Source organism: Camarhynchus parvulus, chromosome 1, assembly GCF_901933205.1.
Source record: "Camarhynchus parvulus chromosome 1, STF_HiC, whole genome shotgun sequence".
NCBI classification, from domain to species: Eukaryota; Metazoa; Chordata; class Aves; order Passeriformes; family Thraupidae; genus Camarhynchus; species Camarhynchus parvulus.
The window spans coordinates 8,840,356-8,860,579 of NC_044571.1; the positions used below are offsets into that span (position 1 = coordinate 8,840,356).

General features: G+C 42.8%; 2 protein-coding genes across 2 annotated transcripts in view; one reads left to right on the forward strand and one right to left on the reverse strand.

Moving 5' to 3' along the window:
• The window catches only part of OTC (ornithine carbamoyltransferase), a 34,262-nt gene extending 18,874 nt beyond the window's left edge, over positions 1-15,388 (reverse strand). The window contains 4 exon segments of the mRNA XM_030950363.1: positions 7,105-7,186; positions 7,773-7,911; positions 13,335-13,356; positions 15,283-15,388. Coding sequence (XP_030806223.1) covers positions 7,105-7,186; positions 7,773-7,911; positions 13,335-13,356; positions 15,283-15,388 — 349 coding nt within the window.
• The window catches only part of RPGR (retinitis pigmentosa GTPase regulator), a 53,742-nt gene continuing 48,359 nt past the window's right edge, over positions 14,842-20,224 (forward strand). Inside the window, exons 1-2 of the mRNA XM_030950351.1 lie at positions 14,842-14,919; positions 17,170-17,295. Coding sequence (XP_030806211.1) covers positions 14,880-14,919; positions 17,170-17,295 — 166 coding nt within the window. The 5' untranslated portion in view covers positions 14,842-14,879. The remainder of the gene's footprint in view (positions 14,920-17,169; positions 17,296-20,224) is intronic.

Genomic DNA, 20,224 nt, shown 5'->3' on the forward strand with positions numbered 1-20,224 from the left:
GTAAGGCATTTTCTGTGTGATAAGAACAACTCCCTTCCATTGCAGAAATTTTCTGCAGGCAGATCCTGCCCTGCCACTAGCATTTCTGATGGAGGAAATTTCCAGAGAATCTTTGCATGGACAAACCAGCCTTGTTGAGACAACACTGTGGGGGCATGGGTCTTTTATTGTGACAAAAATCTAGAAAGCAGCCCATCTTTATATTTATATTGCCAGGAAGAGAAAGGCTGCGCACAGCACAGTAGAGACCCCCACTTTACCAAAATGTGATGTCATGGAGATGCTGATGAATTTCGTGCTGTTAGAAAAAAAAAAATTAAAAAGAGAGAGAGAAAGAGTGGAAAAGGAAGAAAAAACTAGAAGAAAAGGTCAAAAGCTGCTCAAGCTGGCTGCGGCCATTAGATGGCACTGCTGACAGATCCCGCATTGCAGCTTCAGCACGGTGGTTGTACAGGGCTGCCATGGATTAAAAACTTTGTCCCACAGCTACTCTTTAAAAGAGGATTAATCCAGGACTGAACATTGAAACCTTTCACAGATAAAACCAGCAGGTACAGGCAGCAGGTCTGGGCCCCACAACTGGGCTCCTTACATGGAGCAACTCTTACTAACTTGCATCTCCTGCCAGCAGCAGGGATGAGGGGAGGTCTTCTGCTTTGCATCAGTTCAGCCAGCCTCTGGAGTTTAAAATACAATAGATAAAAACAATACCAGAAAATCATTGTGTTTGGACTGCCTCAATTTCCTTAAATGTCAGATTAGAAGTAATGATGCTCCAGGTCCCACATAAAGGGCAAATTTCTGCTCCCCTAGCCAGTGTACACTCATTTTATGGAACGGGCCCTCTTAAATTGCTTGTTGTTTTCATTAAGGATTGCTCCAAATCTCAACAATATTGCAAGTCACACAGAGCAAACTTTTAAGAATGAAGCACCATTTATTCTACTATTACTTTTTTCACCTCCCCTCTGCAGCTCAGACACAAACACTGTATTTAAAGGACAGTGTATACAAACTACACATTACAGCCTGTTTACTCAGTGCAAAATTTTAAGTGAGGACCTCAAGGATGAACTGTCATTGGTAGTAACTTTTCCTTCCCAAATTCTTGTGGATTTTTTTGGAGTAATTTATAATTATGTCAGTTATTTATTCATGCAATTTCCACACAATACAGCAGCTCTGCATTTTAGGATTCTAAATGCGTACACTTTGGTAGATGATTTGCAGTCCAGGCATGCTCCAATGGACATGTTCTGTTTTCTAGAAATGATGCCCAGGTAAAAAAACTGGAATCTGAACATTCATTCAGAATTGCCAGACATCAGACAGCCCAGTCAGAGCTGCCACCTGGAGTCTGTGTACATGGCAGAGCCCTGATGTGTTGGGCTTTCTGCTCATGAACTGGCCATCTGTGCAGGGCCTGGGAACATATTTCCATACAAAACTTTCCATCTGGAAATACAAGAGCTTTGTGCTCTAGCTTTGTATATAGTTACAGAGACAGAATCTTTTTCAGATTCTTTCATCCAGACTGCCAGTAGAAAATGAAAAAAAATGGTGGCTTTTGAAGGTATGCAGGCACCAATTCAGCAAATAAACATTGGAGTGCTGTGTTAAACTGGGAGATCTAATCCTTTGTTGTCACAACCTGGTCTTATCCAAGGCCACATGCTAAATATTTATATGAATTGTGGTATCTTCAGTAAACTACTACATGTTCATACTGCAAATCCAGATTAGATTATTACCTCCTGTCCACAATTCTCACTACTGTTAGTTTTCAAAATACACAGTTTCAAGCCTCAGGCTGTGGCACATTATTGACCCCACTTATGCAGATTCTTTCAGACAGGACATGAGTTAAATCTTCATCCCAGGCTGTCCCTGCTGCATGGGGCAAGAGGGACAAAATGAATCCTGTAGTACCCAGGTTGGCTACACAGTTCTGGGGCTGGCACCAGGAGACACACAGTCATCTTCCCAGACTCAAAGGAAGAATTTTTTTCTGAATTTCTAGACATATGGATTTGCATTTATTAATTTCCTCATTGCCTGCCTGGACTTACAAAATAGAAAGTATTTTTCCATTTAGACTGATAACAAAGAACTCTCCTAGGCAGCAATTGCAGAACATTCTTAAAGCAGAAGCTAAAAACTGATAAGCAGTTTTTTAAAGTTATTTTTAAGCTACTCTTTTAAGTGAAGAGCAAACTAAGGGTGCATTTGGGCCCTCTGTAATGAGGCCAAGTTAAATAATACTTAGACACTCCAACAGAAAACAGGCCCTGTACCATGTAATATCATCCTCACTTTAGTTCATATGCTATGATGCAATTATTTCTGTGACTCTGTGTAGCAGTCTTCAGGCATGGCCATCATGTTCCTCTCACCCTACTGTGTAGGAGGAGTGAGTTGGGAGTAATTCCACTAAAGCCAGTGGCACTGAACCCCCCTAAGGCTGTTAAGATCTTGTATATTCTAGTGCACATCGAGAGAAGTTAGGCTGAGCTTTCCTACCTGCCCTGTGAAATATAGTCTGCATTCAGTGTCTGTGAAATGGTTGGATTTATTTATGACTTATTCACTGAAACATAACTGCAGCTGTATATTTTAAGAGCAACAGTGACAATCAGATTATTTTACACCAAAGCTATAACAAAAACAGGGCACTCAACTTGTGCCATGCCTGAGGATGTTTATTTTACAAGTAATATATGACCATGTGAATAGTTCTGTTTTCAAAAAAGTACACAAAATTTTATGCAGAATGGGTATGGGATTCTGGCTGTGAAGAGCTGACATTTTCCAGTGTAATAGCAGATATGTCACATTTTCCAATAAAATAGCCAGTGATAGAAATAAATCTCCTAGGCTTACAAAACTGGATTTCCTTTGCCACTACTCTATGGAAGTTACTTCTAGTTCTGCATTAAACTTACAACATCACTACTTATCTTAGAAATAGTAAAATTGTATGGGTTTCAGAAATACACATTAGGACAAGATTAAAGAGGCAATGGATTGCACCCCAAAGAGAAGTATATTATTCAGTACAGTTGCAATGTCATTAGAATAAAACAGTTCAGAGAAACAGGATGTTGGAATACTTTAAATATCAACTGATCTATTACAATGCATCATAATTTACTGTTTTGATAATCTTCAATTGATCTGGACAACTGTGAGAAATGCGAAAAGGTCACACCTAAGTTAAAGGGCAAGGAGAACCCAGAGAATACAGGCTAAGCTGCCTCACCTCAATCTGTGGGAAAGTGATGACGCACCTAATCCTGGAAACCACTTCTAGGCAGATTAAGGACAAGAAAATTGTCAGGAATAGTCAGCATGGTTTCACCAAGAGGAAGTCATGTTTGAGCAGCCTGATCAATCCCTGTGATTCTATGACTGGCCTGGTAGATGACGGGAGGGCAGTGGGTTTTGTCTGCCTGGACTTCATGGTGTCCATTGACAGTGGCTCCCATGAGATCCTCCTAGCCAAACTGAGGATGCCTGGATGGATAAGCAGAGCATGGGATGGGCTCAGAACTGTCCAGATGGCCAGGCCTGAGAGTGGTGGCCACCAGCAAAAACTCCAGTTGGGGGCCAGTGACCAGCAGTACCCCCAGGGTCCATTTGTGTCCAGTCCTGTTTAACACTTGTGCTAAGGGTCTCTATGACCCAGTGTGGTTTCAGCAACTCTGCTGATGACACAAAACTGGGAGGGGTGGCTGGTACTTCATAGGGTCATGCTGCTGCCCAGAGGGATCTTGACAGGCTGGAAAATGGTCTGACAGGAGCCCCATGAAGTTCAGCAAGGAGAGATGCAAAGTCCTGCACCTGAGGAAGAACAGCCCCTGCACCAGGACATGATGGGGACCTCCCATCTAGGGAGCAGCCTGGCAGAATAGGACTTGGGAGTCCTGGTGGACAGCAAATTGTACATGATCCAGCAGTGTACCTTTCCAGCAAGGGTGGTGAATGGTGGGAAAGATCATTTCCCTCCACCTCCTGGCAGCACCAGACAAATGCTGCCAGGAGGTGGAGGGAAATGTTCTTTCCTCTTTATACAGCACTGGTGACCTCGAGAGTCTGGATTTGGGGTCCTCAGTATGAGAAACGTTGTCATATGGGATACAGTAGGGATGTCCATGCTAACAAAGAGTCACAAAGATGGCTGAGGGACTGAAGCATATTTCATGTGAGAAGTGTTCCAGATTGCAAGGCAAGATGTATTCTATCACCATCTGTATGGCAATTGTCTTTTGTCAAGTGGGCAGTTTGCCTTATCTCTCTCTTTGAGTGACCACGTTCACACCTCCCTCGGGAGGGGGCATCTGCTGATAACAGACTATTGAATGTCACTGCATGGTTGATAAGAACTATAACATCCCACTGTGAGATGCTCTGCCCACAGGGAGGAGCCAAGCATTCCTACCTGGATATAGTCCGGAGGTTCTGGAATAACTGCATGGCTTCTCCACTGGATACCCCAGAGGAACAGAAGCTGACTCTTCTTCCACTGAATCTTTGGAGGAGCACTACACCCTTTTCTACAGGATCCCTGCTCCAACAGAACCACCCCTGACACTGCAGGAGGGCTGCAGCCACATGTCCAATGGGACTGCTACCAACACCCTGACCCACAGGGTGTCAGGTTGGGTTCTGACTCTGTCAGTGTTGTTCTAGTGGACTGCATTGTTTTATTTTATCCTTTTATTTTCTTCCCTATTAAAGAACTGTGATTTCCTGCTCCCATCTTTTTTGCCTGAGGGCCACTTAATTTAAAATTTATACAATTCAGAGGGGTGGGGAGGGTGTACATTCTCCATTTTAGGGGAGGCTTCTGCCTTCCTTAGCAGACTCCTGTCTTTCCAAACCAAGACAAGAAGAAAAGCTGAGAGAGCTGGGACAGCACAGCCTAGAGAACAGAAGGTTCAGGGGGAATTTTGCTAATGTATATAAACACCTGAAGGGAGGAGGCGAAGAAGACAGAGCCAGGTGTTTTTCAATAATGCAATGGGCACAAACTGAAGATCCCTCAAACAGTCAATTCTATTTACTGAAAAGCTGATTGAGCAATGGCATAGGTTGCCACAGAAGATTGTGGCATCTTCATCCTTGGAGATATTCAAAAGTTTTCTGGACATGGTCCTGGACAACTGGCTCTAGAAGACCCTCCTTGAGCAGGTGATTGGACCAGATGACCGTCAGAGATTACTTCCAACTTTTACCATGCTGTTTATTTCTTTTTCAATAGTCATTCTTTATAGGTGTAGGGACAGCAGGAATTCTGAAAAGACTTCCACGATGTTAGCATGTCCCATCAAACTCCTAGACACTGCACAAGGAAGATTTTCTAATCAGTGCTTTCCAGGTCTCTGCTCTGTAATGAAATGTACTGATTTAGCTGTTCCTGAGGGTTGCAAGGTTTGTTTAGATTAATCTCATCCCCAGGACATTGCCCTACAAGTGACCTCTCTCAAGTTATTGAAGGGGCAACTCTTGGGAAGAACTATTTGAGATGAACTCAGGAACTTTATAAATAAACACTTCAATCCACTGCAATTGTCCACTTTCACTAGACATTAGAAAATTGGTATTAAATTATCTTGTTTAGCTAAAAGGAACACATGTGGCTCCACATTTGTTTTGAGTTAGAAATTCCAAGGAGGGAATAATTTATGTTAAAAAAGCAGCTGAAATGTATAGAGTTTTTGTGGACAGAAAAAACTTGAGTCTGCCTTTGAAGCAAAGTCTTAGGCTTAACAGACTTACGACCAATTAACTGAAGGTGTTAAGTTAATGCACAGAAGCTAAACTGCATTAAACTCTCTTGTGGAAGCTCTCACTCAAAAATAAATTTCACTGGAGCTTAATTCTCCCTTGGATGAATTTATGTGCATTAACTCACATCCTTAAGTTAATTCATTTGAACTTTCCTGAGCTTCCCCCTTCCATAAGCCTTCAAAAGCCAAGGACTAAGCAGTGTTTCCCTCAGAATACAGAAGAATGAAGGATAAACAGATCCAGAGATTTCATTACCTGGCCATACACCAGGATGGCAGGAAACAAGAAACTGGACTAAAAACTCAGGAATTAAAAGGTGGGTGGTCTTTACCAAGAGGGAAAGCACACTAGTAAGTCCTCATTATCAGGAGAAAACAGAAAGCAACAACATGTCTGCTTAAAGAGCAGGATCAGCAGGCAAATGGCTGTGCCAGACAATACAAAGGCAAATTCAGAAATGCTTGGAATTAATGTATCTGCTTCTTCCTTCCATTATTTTTACCTTCTCTCTTACAACTTGTAAAGAAATGTGAATACTCAACAGGTTTCCTGTTCCTTCTCTAGAGAGAAGTGAAGGATGCTGGGTCAACTTAAATGAGAGAAGAGCAAGTTCTTCCTTGCTTCATCACCAGTTCAGAATTATTTCTTGCTATGAATGATTGATTGATGAGTGATTTATTTCAGCAGTGCCAAAGAATTCAGAACAACTACCATGTAAATAAAGATACCATAGGTACATGCTTCAGTGTCTCAGGACTGTAACCTAAAAGAAAAATGTTCCAGTGCCTGATATGATTAGGCTAATATCCTTGAGTCTCCATCAAGTTATCTTCCCCTGTAGGTAATCATGTTAATTTTTCCCCTGAATTTATATCAAGACATTACTGTATTCCCAGCCTAAGCACGTATTTTGAAATGTAACAATGGTAATGCATATTACATTAGAGAAATATTTATTAGAGCTTGCAAAAAATTAAATTTGTGATGCTTACTGAAGTAGATGTTAGGAAATGTACATCTTGCCAGTACAGCTGGGAGCTTGCACCAGAAATGCTTATTTCTGCCTGTTACTTTATTTCTGATCTACCATGTTTTGGAAGATTTTGACAAAATTTCAGTGATGAAAGCCATATGCTTGTGAAATTAATATGCAAGGTGAAACACAAACAGCCACCATTCTTTTATTTTTGTTTTCAAAGTTTAGGTTTCTCCTGAGTAGAAATTGCTAAATGCAAAATTATGCAGTGTTTTTCAGTACATACTCAATGTATACAGTTTCATATAAAGTCTCACTGTGCCATTGCTCAGACCTACCTGTTTCTGCAGATAATCTTGTTCTTGTGCTCCTCTTCTCAAAAATCATGGCCAAAGATTTGCCTTGCATCAAAGGCAAATACTGAAACATGAAAAATGAAGTTATTTCAATTTTATAATTGCTATAGTCTTTAAAGTATGAAATACTTCTTGCAAAATTTAACTCACCATTAGAAAAGTAGCAAAAGTGGGGTTTCTAACCTGTGGTTTTGTTCTCCTGCCCTTCAATAAATTTACTAGCAGTGGAAAGGTTAAAGGCAAAGAAGTAATTCTAGGCCCAAAAGCAAGTGCATTTTGGCACTCAATTTGAGCCAGCATTAAGGAGAACTCAGATACTAATTTAATCCCATGCAGGGAAGTGTCTTTGTTTCCTACATTTAGCACTGCATGTACACCATGTGTGGATGGATGGGGTTAGCTGACAACAGGGAGCTAGCTGCACAAATCTGTTTAACCTTTCCACTCACAAAGTCCTCTGAAGTGTTTAAAGAATATCTCTGGACACTTTGCAGGAAGGTTCTTTGATTTGCAGCGCATGATTTACAGTATTTAAGACCTCAGGAGATTTTGATTAGGACAAGACAGCTGAAAGGCTTTTTCACAATACCCTTCAGAACAGTATTTATTTCAACATCTGAGGGACCTAAATGACAGTTAAATAATTTTACCTCTCCTTCATGCTTTATCCTTTGTTTCAAATCTGATGCCATCCACAGCAAATACTTCAGTTCATCAACTGTGTAGTTCTGTAGAGTAAGGAGGTCCCGACCTTTCAGATCAACATTCATCTGAGCTGGTGTCCCATACCTGTGCCAAAAGAGAAGAAAATGTGCATTTTTTTGCCATTCAATGCTAAATTATATAAGTGCTAAAGCCAGTGAGCTGAAATCTCTCCCACTCCTCTCACATGACCTAGCTGGATTATCCTGATGGACTATGTTAATTAGTTTAAATAACTCCTGTCAGACAGGCATCATATCCCACTATGCACTGTATCCATGGCCACTGTAACAATGTTTCAAATTGTGTTATAAAATGTACTTTAGATGTAATTTCTTCTGTCTTCTGAGATGCGGAAACTGTATGCTGCCTGTCGAATAAAGCCATTCAGAACCTGGAAAAATTACTTATGTGCAGACCCCAAAGCTGCCCTTTCTGGGAACAGAACAACAGAAATGGATCTTGGTGCTGTTTCCCCCTTCTTTTTGCTTTGTGCCTGAGTAGACACTTGCCATGTTCCAATCCCACTCTCACAAAAGTGGCATTTCTTTATATGTGTATGAAATCTCTTCATTACATTGGGGAAAAGGGTAAAAAAAGCCCAACAAAACAGCCTTACTGTACCACAGAAGAGACATTGTGGACATGTGGTGTTTATTCAGTGTATTCTGGCCTCCCTCCAGATTTAGGACTTCAGAATCACATGAAATTGGATGTTGATAATCACCCACAGAAGTTACATGATCAAATTTCCTCTAGATTAAATGAGGCATCTTAATGAAAGTCTTGTCCAACCCCTGTTTCACAGGCTAAAGGTTAACAGGGAAGTGTGACACTTCAGCCCTTTTTCTGGCTCTGTACTTACAGCCCTCCTTAGCTCTACACAGCCCACACTGTGCTCTTGCTAAGGTTTTGAAGGGTATGAGCTAAGCATTTATTTAAAGACAGAATTTTTAGACTAATCTAATGAAATGGAGACCAAAGCAGTGCAAAGAAGTGGACCAAGTGCAGTTAATACTTTTCTATTTCCAATTGTGTTTGTGTTTTATATTTCCCTTTAGCTCACCATTGAGACTAGGCTCAGATGCAGCGCCTGCTAATTGCCAAGCCCTGAAGTCCACAGCTAGGAAAATATGCCCAGATATACCCCCATGAGGCTTTGGACACAATCCCACATGACAGCCTGAGCCCCTCATTGCAGAGCCCTGGCTTTGGAGGGTGGGCTAAACATGGCACAAAGCATTGGCCAGATGGACACAGCCAGGGACTTGTGGGCAGGGGGCTCCATGTGCAGCTCAGGCCAGGGATGAGGGCTGCCCCTCAGGGCTCTTGTTCCGCTTGGGTTTAAGCCATTTCAGAGCTTTCCAATTCTTTATTTCTGCCCCATTCCCTTTCAGTAGGTTCCGCTTTGGTTTTCAGAGTGCCACGTTCCCAGCTTAGTGCTCTTTGTGTCCTCCTTTCTCTTCTGCCTTTCTTTACCTGCTGTTTCTTTCACAGCATCTGTCTTTACCCATGGCAGCTCCAGCCAAAAACCCGCCCCTGATTTTTTTCCCCAGTCCATGTGCTAAAACAGCCCTGGGTTAAATCATGAAGGCTGGCAGTGAAATGTCATTGTGAAATCTTGCTCCACTTGGGTTTCAGCCCTTTCAGATCTTTGCCTTAGAGGGCAGGAACATCTTTTCCTTGCTGGAAACTGGAATTCCTGACCATTGCAGTGTGTGCCATGGATCACAGAGGGGAATTACTGAGGCTCCTGGGGTGCTGTTTCTGCTGTGCCTCCCAAGGGAGCTGTGCAGGTGCAGGTGACAAGGTCCCAAAGCCCTGTGGGCTCCCAGAGCAGATGGGAAATGTTTGTCTGCTGGACATTTTCAATCACACTCACAGCTCAAAACAGAGGGAGGAAGAAGATGGAAGCAAGCGTAGGGTCTTTCATGGGTCAGGTAGTTTCTACCACACCATGAGAAACAGCCCACCAAGATAAGCCACTGAAATCCACTCTTAAATACCAAGAGTTTAAATACCAACAGTTTATAATCATGAGATTTGCTTTAATTTTCATTGTGCTTATTCTAAAGGAAAATAGTTTTATAATTGGGACTTCTTTAATTACTTTAAATTTTCAGAACAGGGATTTGCTTTTTTAACTTGTTTGTGGGGAAAAACCCAAATTTGTTCTGCTTTAAAATCTATGCAATTTCTTGCTGCTTCCTACTCTCTTTTGCTTCCTTGTTTCCAGAACAGCTTTGGGGCTGCTCCTTGTTTTTCTCATTTCAGCCTGCAATTCCTTCCAGGGACTTAGAGATTATCTAATCTCAATTTGCCAAACAACAACTTCCGTTCATTGCTCTTGTTTCACCATCTGGCATGATTGAAAAGTGGACTGAGAAATATTCATCACTATTTTCTCCACTGGCAGATAGTGAAGCATTTAAATTGGTCACTGGAGAAGATCTGGAATTACCATCCTTAAGTATTTTCAAGAGGTGCCTAAGCAAGGGCATAGCTGCCCTCAAATGGTGTTTGACAGGCTGCAAGCAGAAAGTTGGACTACAGATCTGCTCCTGACCTCTTGAGGATTCTTTTTTATTGCTATGACCTCCAAGAAATTTGCTCCCTTCCCTGTTATCCATATGTGAAAGAGGGGCAGATGTGGAAAAATTAATTCCAGAGAAGGAGCGTGAGACAACATACCAAAGTTAAAATGTAACGGGCAGAATTGCAAGGTCAAGCAGTTTTGGTTTCTTCCTTTCTGAGCAGGCACAGCACAACTTTGGACTCTTAGCACAGACTCACAGACATTAGGTTATCCTGCAGCATCAAACACAGTGTGCTTAGCTGGGAATACCCACAGACAGTGGTCATATCTTATGACAACGCTATGCTATAATGTTAAAAAAAACACCAAAATAACAATGCTGTGTGTGGAACTTAACAAATTGGATTACTTCCTTGGAAAACCAGCTTTACTACAGTTGTTTTCCAAACCTGCTTTTCCACCACCTCTGTGAACTGCAGAAATTTCCCAACTGGCTGCAGTAAAAATCCAAAATTCATAAGAAATTTAACATCCAGCCTTTAGGACTGCTTTAAATCTGTAGCAAATAAATTATAGAACTTGAAAAACATTTGGTTTTCATATGGTGTAAATATGTAGAAATTATAAAGAAAATTACTTACTGCATATTAGGATTCCTGTGACTGTGAAATTTCTGCATATTGTTCTCTAGAACTAATCATTTGTTATGTATTTCTATTCTATTCTTATTGAAGCTGACCTAAAACTATAAGAAAACATAGAATTGACTTTCAGCTCTAAAATTTTAACCTGATTTTGGAGATGTGACAAACCTGAGAAGCAGCTTAGTGAAACGCTGTCGTCCAGGAACTTTCCTGAAACTGGGGGGACAGACACAGATATGTGGGTGCAGAAAGAACCCAAAGCCAGGCCACAGAGGCGGGTCTGCCTGCTTGACTTTGAATCTCCCATCACATCATGCTTTTGCTGCATGCCTCTAGGGTATATACAGACACAAAATAATGAGGCAGAGATTCACCTTGCTGCTTCAAGGAGAGAATTCCTCACCCAAACTGGCCATGATATATGTCTAAATGCAGATAGATTACCTTTATTCAGATACTTATTTACTGGTTACAGTACCTGCAGCACACACTGACCTCAAGAATAAACACTCCTTCCTGACTTTGCAGCTAAATCCCACAGAAGAAATTAATGGTACTTCACAATCACTAAAAACCGATGATACTCCAGTCTCCTGAAGCCACAGACCTTGCTGCCTGATGAGGCAAAAGGACACTAAAATTGCAGGGAAAAGCCCCCCAGAGCCTTTCTCTATAACACTCACTCCTTCACAGGATTCCGCTGCTTTTGACTCCAGGTTTCTGACCAAACACCACACACCAGATAAAATTAAAGGATAAGCTCACCAAAACTGTCGCAGCAGCTGCTTGCTGGTCCCTGCTAGTTTTGCAATACTGACGAAATTCCTCCTATTAAACAGCATCTTCAGTTTGCATTAAGACTTCTCTTAACCCACAAACAAAGTTATGAGAAAGGAAGTTGTAGGAAGCAGAGAGTGAGCTGTGCTGCTGTGCAAATGAGGGAAAACCAAGAATCAAGGTCCTTGTTTTGGCTGTTCCAGCCAGGGCTGGGCCAGGCTGGGGCTGACCCTGAACCTTTCTTTGGCCAAACCCTACAGATACAAAGATTTCTCCCAGGGCCCATTGCACCACTTGCAGTTTGTGTTCTTCTGTGTGGGCTCATCATGTCACATCACACCTGTGTCAATACTATTTTATAGCTATTTTGGGTCAAATATTTGTACAGGAGCATGTGCTGATAGAAAAAGGCAAAAGAAGACTTGCAGGATCAGCATGAGCAGGGTGCCCCCCTAGGGATGGAACTGTGGCCATGGGGGCTTTAGCACAGCGCAGGCAGGGACTGCTGGCCCTGAGCTGAGCCTAAATGAGGGTTCTGGGTCCTTGGCTAAGGAACTGGGCAGGGCATAAAGATTTATTCATGCTTTTGGGGCCCTCACAATAATGAAGTAGTCTGCATCAAAGAAATCTACATTTTCCTGGGTTTTTTTTAGTGGTTTATTTTTCTGCTTGTTTTTTTTTTCTGGTGTTTGGGTGGTTTTTTGTTGTTGTTTGTTTGGGTTTTCCCTTTGGTGGTTTTGTTTGTTTGTTTGTTTGTTTGGGGGGTGTGGTTTTGGTTTTTTTTGGTTTCGTTTTGGACCAAGTTTTCAGTTCTGCTGTGGTAGTGTTAAACAGCGTGGGGCCCAGAAATATTGCAGCCTGCCTACCTCCTTAGGCTAAACTGCTTGCTGTATAATCTGAAGTAGGTCAATTGCTAAATACTAAAGTGATTTAATTTAAGTTTCTACCTTCAAATATAATTGTCAGATAAGATTTTATGCCACCTACACTGTAGGTGCTTTTGAAATATGACCATTACTTTCTCATTTCCTCCTCCCTGTAAGGAGAGACACACTAGGGTAAATCAAGGTGATGGCATATCTGTCAGAGAGGGTGATACCTTGAAATTACAATGCAAGGAACTTATAATTAAAACATACAAGAGAGAAGTTTGACTTCTGGGAAAGACAGCTGTGAAAACATCACACAGGGTGATAGCTCCTGGTGGGATTTGCTCAAGACCTCTCATGCTGAACCAGCCCTGAGATGCTTGGGAAATGCAGCAGTTGCCAGGGGAAATGTCAAACAGAAGTAAAATCCTAAAGAAATGAGTGTGAGGGAATGGAAGAGAAGAAAGGGAAGAAAGAGAAGAAAGGGAAGAAAGAGAAGAATGTCAGGCTATGGTTTCCTTCTTGGTTGTCCTCTGGCAAATGACTCCCATGACTTTCAAGCCCAGCCCCTGGGACTGAGCTTGTTTCACTAGTCATGCCCAGGAGAAACGACAGCAGACAAAGCAAATGTGGTCGAGGCCCCCAGGCCCCCAGTCCCATCCTGCAGCCTTCGTCAGGTCACACCTTGGACTGGGTCTGGCTGAGCTGGGCTCATTTTCCCACAGCAGCCCTGCCAGCGCTGGGCTCTGCACTGGCAGCCGGAAAGGTGCTGATGCCACCCCAAGAGTTTTGGGGACTGCTGAGCAGCACTGCCACAGCACCAACGCTGTTCCTCCATCTTCTCATCCCTCATCTATAGGTTGGTGGTGGACAAGATCTTGGGAGGGGGACACAGTTAGGGCAGCTGACCCAAATTAACCAAAGGAATATTTTAGATCATGTAATGCCAGCTCAGATAGAAAAGATAAGGCAGGGAGGTAGAAGGGGGAACATTCATTATTTTACAATATGTGCCTTCTGGAGCAAAGATGAGGTGCTTAAGTCCTGCTTCCTGGTAGTTGGCTGGACATCACTTGCTGATGGGAAGAAGAGAAAAAAATCTTTTGGTTTTTTACTTTGCTTTTGTGCATGCAACCTTTCATTTTTGCTTTAGGAAACTGCTTTCTCTCAACCTATGCTTCCTGTCTTGTCTCCTCTGTCCAGCTGAGAAGGGGTAGAGATGAAGTGTCTTGGTGGGCACCTGGTGTCCAGTGAAGGCCAATCTACCACACCCCTGTACAGAGGCTGCCTGATCCCAAATCCTACATGGACCAATTTCATAGCAAGCTCCTGTGAATGAGTCTCACCTAAGAGGAAGGGAGCAGCCAAGATTTACAGATGCCTGGGGCTGAAAAGGAACAGCAAATGTCAGATGGTCCAAAAAAACTTACAAAGTTTTATTAGTAAATTTTTATTAGTAAATTATACACATGGCATGTTAATTGGTATAAGTTAGCTCCTCATCTCCTAGTAGCAAGAGAAATAAAAGAATAAAAGAAAAAAAAAAAGGTGGGAAGAGAAAGAAAAGGAGATCATCAGCCCTGGGTCCAGTATCAATGTGGCCAACACAAGGTCCGGGGTCCTCAGGGGTACCACCTGAGCACTGTGGGGGTCAATTTCATAGAGAAGCTTTCCCCAGGAGCTCAGAGTGCTGTGCTGTGCCCACTGCCGCCCCACTGCCAGCTGCTCAGAGAGATGCTGGAGCCACCATCCCTGGAGGTCTTTATGGAAAGACTGGATGTGGCACTGAGTGCCAAGGTGGCGCTGGCCATAGGTTGTACCCGGTGATCCCAGAGGTTGTTTCCAGTGCAGCCCATCCTGTGATGACATGCCCACAGCCCTGTGCCAGGCCTTTCTCCCTGCCCATCACAGCCCGTCCTGTGGCAATGCCGTGCACACAGCCCTGTGCCAGGCCCAGCACAGCCTATCCTGCGGTGATACTGTACCCACAGCCCTGTGCCAGGCCTTTCCCCGTGCCCAGCACAGCCCATTCTGCAATGCCGTGCCCACAGCCCTGTGCCGGGCCCGGCACAGCCCATCCTGCAATGCCGTGCCCACAGCCCTGCACCAGGCCTTTCCGTCCGCCCGCCCTCAGGGCCCGGCCGGGCCCGGTGCCGCCCCCGCCGGCCGCCAGGCGGCGCTGCCCGCGGCCGGGTGCCCCCGGCCCGGCGGGGCTTCCTCCCGGCCGCCATGGCCGCGCCCGCCGCGGGGACGGAGCTGCCCGTGCCCGGTGAGTGCGGCCGCTTCTGGAGGCACCCGGGGGGACGGTGCGTCTGCCTGTGCCGGCCCCTGCCCGCCTCACCCCCGCAGGGCTCCCCCGGCTCCGGGCCCCGCGCCGGTCCGGCGCCTCGCGGTGTCTGGGGAGAAATGCGTCCGCTGCCGCCGGAGCTCGGACGGGGCAGCCCCGTCAGCGGCGGGGGCGGCGGGCAGCGCCAGGCACTGGTGGGGGCGCGGGTAATTCTGAGCATTAATGGTTGGTTTGTGTCGCGGTTTGGCCCAGGGTAATGTTCAAACGTTGCCTCGTTGCTGGGATAACAAACACCTCGTGTATATCCTGTGGGATTTAATTTGCCGAGTTGGTGGGTTCAGTTTTCAAAGTGGTGGCAGCGCTGAAGCACAGAATGGGCCAGGCTGGAAGGGACCGCCGCGGGTTGTCTGGTCCCAGCTCCCTGCTCCAGCAGGGTCATCCCACAGCACATGGCACAGGATTGTGTCCAGATGGTTCTGGGGTACCTCCGGTGAGGGAGACTCCACACCACGCGTGGTCACTGCACAGGAAAGAATTTCTCCTTCTTGTTCAAGTGGAGCTTCCCGAGCATCAGTTTCTGCCCACTGCCTCTTGGCCTATTGCTCAGCACCACCGAGCAGAGCTTGGCTGCATCTTCTTGGCACCCCTTGGGTTTAGATATTTATACACATTAGTAAGGTTCCCTGTAAGCCATCTCTTCTCGAGGCTGAACAGGCCCAAATCCCTCAGCCTTTCCTCATGAGAGAGATGCTCCAGTCCCCCAAACATCATTGTTGCCCCTCCCTGGACCCACTTTGTGAGCTCCATGTCTCATTTGTAGTGAGGAGCCCAGAACAGGGCACAGTAGTTGTGTCCAGTTGTGAGATGTTGTGGCTTAGTCAAATGAATGAGATACAAAAGGCATTGGAAAATGTATCAGCTTTTTGTATACATTGAATAAAGGGCATAAAATGTTTTCATGTTAACCCTCCTGAAGGGAAAAGACATGAACCAGAGAGCTCTCTACCTGCTGAAGAGATTGCTAAAAAATTCAGAAGTGCATGGCTGTCCGGCTGGAGATGAAAACTTCTAACAGAATTTTTAGATGCTGTTTAGCTTGTCTGTAGTTGTAGGTGTGTCTAGGTAAAATAAGGAAAAAAAACTCTTTCTTTAAAAAGGCTTGAGTTTGTCTGCACAAAGCTTGTTGAGCGAGTGAAAGGGAAAAACACATCTAGTGAGGTATACATGTCTGTTCCATCTGATATATAATATAATAGCTTTGGAAATAGGGGAAGCTTTTGCATTAAATAATTATTTTAAATGCAAATCAAATATACAGTTTAAGAAAGAACTTTTAGGTTTTGGAGTTAGGGTGCATATTGTTGATGAGATTGTTTTCATTGAAAGTTAATGCACTAAGTTGTCTCAATATAATTTTCAGAAACAGTCTATTGTTATTGTGTGTATTTCCTAACATGTGTTACATGCTAACAAAATTTACAAGGAAAAGGTTTGGTTTATTCTTGGTTTTGTTTTTAAACAATCTATGTTTTATAGCACAGGCTTTGACATTTTAAAATAGGAGGTCTAAGTCAGCTTTTATATCTGACCTGACATTGTCTGCAAGGGTTTTGACAAATTATTTAACTTGTAAGTTCATGTATTTTTCTGTAGAATTGGTACTTTCTGTCAAATCACATGCCTAACCAAAAGCTGAACAAATAGGTAACATTTTGTGGTTTAGCAACTATGTTGCTAAGATTTTTGAGACCGTGAAGAACTGAGAAACCAAGCAGACTACAAAGCCTGAAGAGCTGCTTGGACTTTATTTTGGGGTGGTTTTCTTTGGATTTTTTAGATCATGGTCTTACCACTGAATCACAGAAAGGTTGGGCTTGGAAGAAATCTCTGGAGACCATCTGGTCCAACCCTCTTGGTAAAGCAGGTTCAGCCAGAGGAGGTTGCACTGCATTGTGTCCAGGCAGGTTTTGAATATCTCCAGAGGTGGAGACTCCACAGCTTCTCTGGGCAGCCTGTTCCAGTGCTCTGCCACTCACACAGGAAAGTTCTTCCTCCTGTTTGGGTGAAATGAGAGTTTTGCCAACCCATGTTTTGAAGGCTGAGAGAAGCAAGAGAAAGATAAGAAAATAAAATGTGCCACTGAGTTGATAGAGCATTGATAGAGCATATCTATTTCAAAATATGTGAGGCAAAATTTGCTTTCACTAAAGCTGACATATTTTTGTGTTTCAGAGTCAGGTGCTGTTTTCACATTCGGGAAAAGCAAATTTGCAGAAGATATTCCTAGCAAGTTCTGGTTCAAAAATGACAAGCCTGTACTTATATCATGTGGAGATGAACATACAGCTATTATTACAGGTCAGTATTGGAAATGGATGATATAGAATCAGAATTCTTTAGGTTGGAGGAGACCTTTAAGATTATCAAGTCCAACCATTAACTCAGCACTGCCAAGTTCACCACCAAAGCATGTCCCCAAGTGCCACATCTATACACCTATTAAACACCTCCAGGGATGGTGACTCAGCCACTTCCCTGGGCATCCTGTTCTATGAAGAAATTTTTCCCAATCTTTGGTCTAAACCTTCCCTGGCACACTGGAGGCCATATTCTCTCATACTCTTGCTTGTTACTTGGGAGAAGAAGCCAAATCCCACCTGGCTACCACGTCCTTTCAGGAAGTTGTAGGGTGATAAGGTCTTCTCTGAGCCCCCTTTCTCCCACAGCTTCCCTGACAGGACTTGTGCTCCAGACCCTTCTGTGGACACATTGCAGCTCCTCAGTGTCTTTCTTGTAGTGAAGCTGACCTATATGATAAAGTAATACATTTGGACTCCTTTGAAAGTTAGGAATCTTGCATCCTGAGCTAATACATTAATTGAGGCCGGGGAGAGGAGAGAGGACTGCTTTGTGGGAACTGTTGGATGCCTTTAGAGCTAGTGTGAGGTCACTCAGGGTTTTCACGGGACATGCCCAAGAACTGTTTGGAGGAAGTTTGTAACAACTGAGTGTATGACAGGATTTAAACTAAGCACAACTTGGTTCAGGCTGAATGTTTCTGGTGAATCTGATAATGTTTACTATGTTACATGTATTGTATCATAGAAGTAACAGTAACTGCTGAACATCACAAGTTCGCTAGAAATCTCCTTGAAACAACAATTGTGTCCGTCAAATTAAGCTTGGAATTACTGTTAACTGTCAGATGAAAATAGCCCTTGAAAGAGCAACTCAATAAAGGATTTCAGAAAATCCTACAAAAATCAGAAATAAATGGAAAAAGCATTCAAAGAAACTCTGGTGTAATAGAGGGAGCATCATTAATGGCTTTTTCTTTTCTTTGAAATGATGGAAACAATACTCATTAAAGAATTTGTACATTTTATTTTATATGGAAGGAACTACTCTTTTGTGGATGAGCATGTGTGATGATTGTATTGACGATCAACTGCTGACAGATAATAAGACTTTGTTGAAAAAAATATATGTGTATTTTCAGGACTTTTTAAATTGGAATGTAGTTATTGCTCATCAATATCCAATTGGTCATTGCTTATTAAATAATTTCCTGAGGGTTTCTTGCAACGTTCACAAGCAGCATTGAAGATGCTGAATTTTTAGAAAGAATTATTCCAGGCAAGATAAAAAAGACTATAGATTTCATGGGCTGCAGAACACCCTGAGGTGAAATTACATGATGAATTTTTCAAGCCTAACTTCATGGCAGATGAATTATACATTAATAGTTTATTTTGAACAAAGCTTGGCACTTCTTCTTGGATTGAACCAATAATATTAAATTACCTGTTGCATTAAATTAATCCAGATGTAACCTGGGGCACTGTGGCATTTTCCTTTTGCACTTCCTTTTTACATATACTTTTATGTGCCCACACCCAGTTTGAAATAACACAGGTATAGTTCTATGTTTGAACCAGTAAATTTAAATTTAAACCAGTAAATTTAAACGCCTGGGCCAGCACTGTTAACCCCAGTCAGCAACAATCCACTATTTCCCTACATCACTGTAGTAGTGACCACTTAGATAAAGCTTTTGAAGAATTCATCTCCCAGAGATTTTCATGCAGCACCATTTCTGTATAATTTCTCCTTCTTTATTTTTTTTAATAAAAAAAAATTTTTAAAAAAAAAAATTTTTATTTTTCCTTTCCCTTTGTAGTGGGCAGGTACATCACCAGGGAGGCTTCTAGATGATCAGATCTTTATTTCCTCAAAGCTTTTGCCCTCAAGGAACTGTAGAAGCATGAGAAAAAGACATTTTTGGTAACAAAAGGTTTTCTGGGTCATTGTAAAGTAAAGGCAAAAGTGAGAGTAAAGTGTGGATCAACAACAAGCAAAGGTAGAGAAACTGCAAGAGTTGTACAAAAAAAGTGAAGAAAGAAGGAAAAAGCTCTTCTCCCTCATTTGTTCTTCACACCAGTGCATGCCCATGTGCACCTCACATTTCTGCAGTTAGATGGAATTGGATGATCGAGTCCTTGGGAATGACCCTGAGCTGCAGTAACACCTGGAATAAATGGTCCAGAAGCTCATGCTGATAATGAGTTTACTGAGAAGGGTGCAGACCTTGTGGGAGACCAGGATCTTCAGCTGAACCTGACCTGGAAGAGATAAAAGGCAAACATCACCAAGGAAGGAAAATTATCTCAAGCAGGTGTGTGTTAATGCATGCTTCATTTTACCTTCAGTCTTTAGTTGCAGGTCACAAAATTTCCCCCCTCCTTTTTTTTCCCACACCTTGAAGAGGGAGCGGGAGGTAAATTTGTAGGGGACAGTAGGAGTATGAGGTAGATTAAAATTGAGAAATATACCAATTTTACAGTTAACATGGCTCAACAATCCTAAATAAAACAATCACCCAAAATGATACTAATCATTCCTTAATGCTGGACTTGGGCAGGAGAGATGGCTACACCTAGCATCAAATCTTGACTGAATACTAATTAAGAAAATGTACAAGAACTGATATTTAGCATTCAAACAAAATATTCAGAACCTTCAAATACTTCTTTCATCTAATCCAGCATCAATATTCCCACATGACTTTTATAAAGAAGTGTAAAATAAATATAAAACACTCCATCCTTTGCATTTCTAGGTCAGGAGTTAAGAGTCCAAAATTTTATTTACATGCTGTAGCTGCATGTTGGAATTGAAGGGACCAGTGATAGTTACTTGCTGACTTCGAGTTGGCTTGCTGAGCTGGTTGAAATGTTTTCTTCTCCAGGAAGGAAGTTTAGGATTGAAATTTGTGTTTCTTTATTCT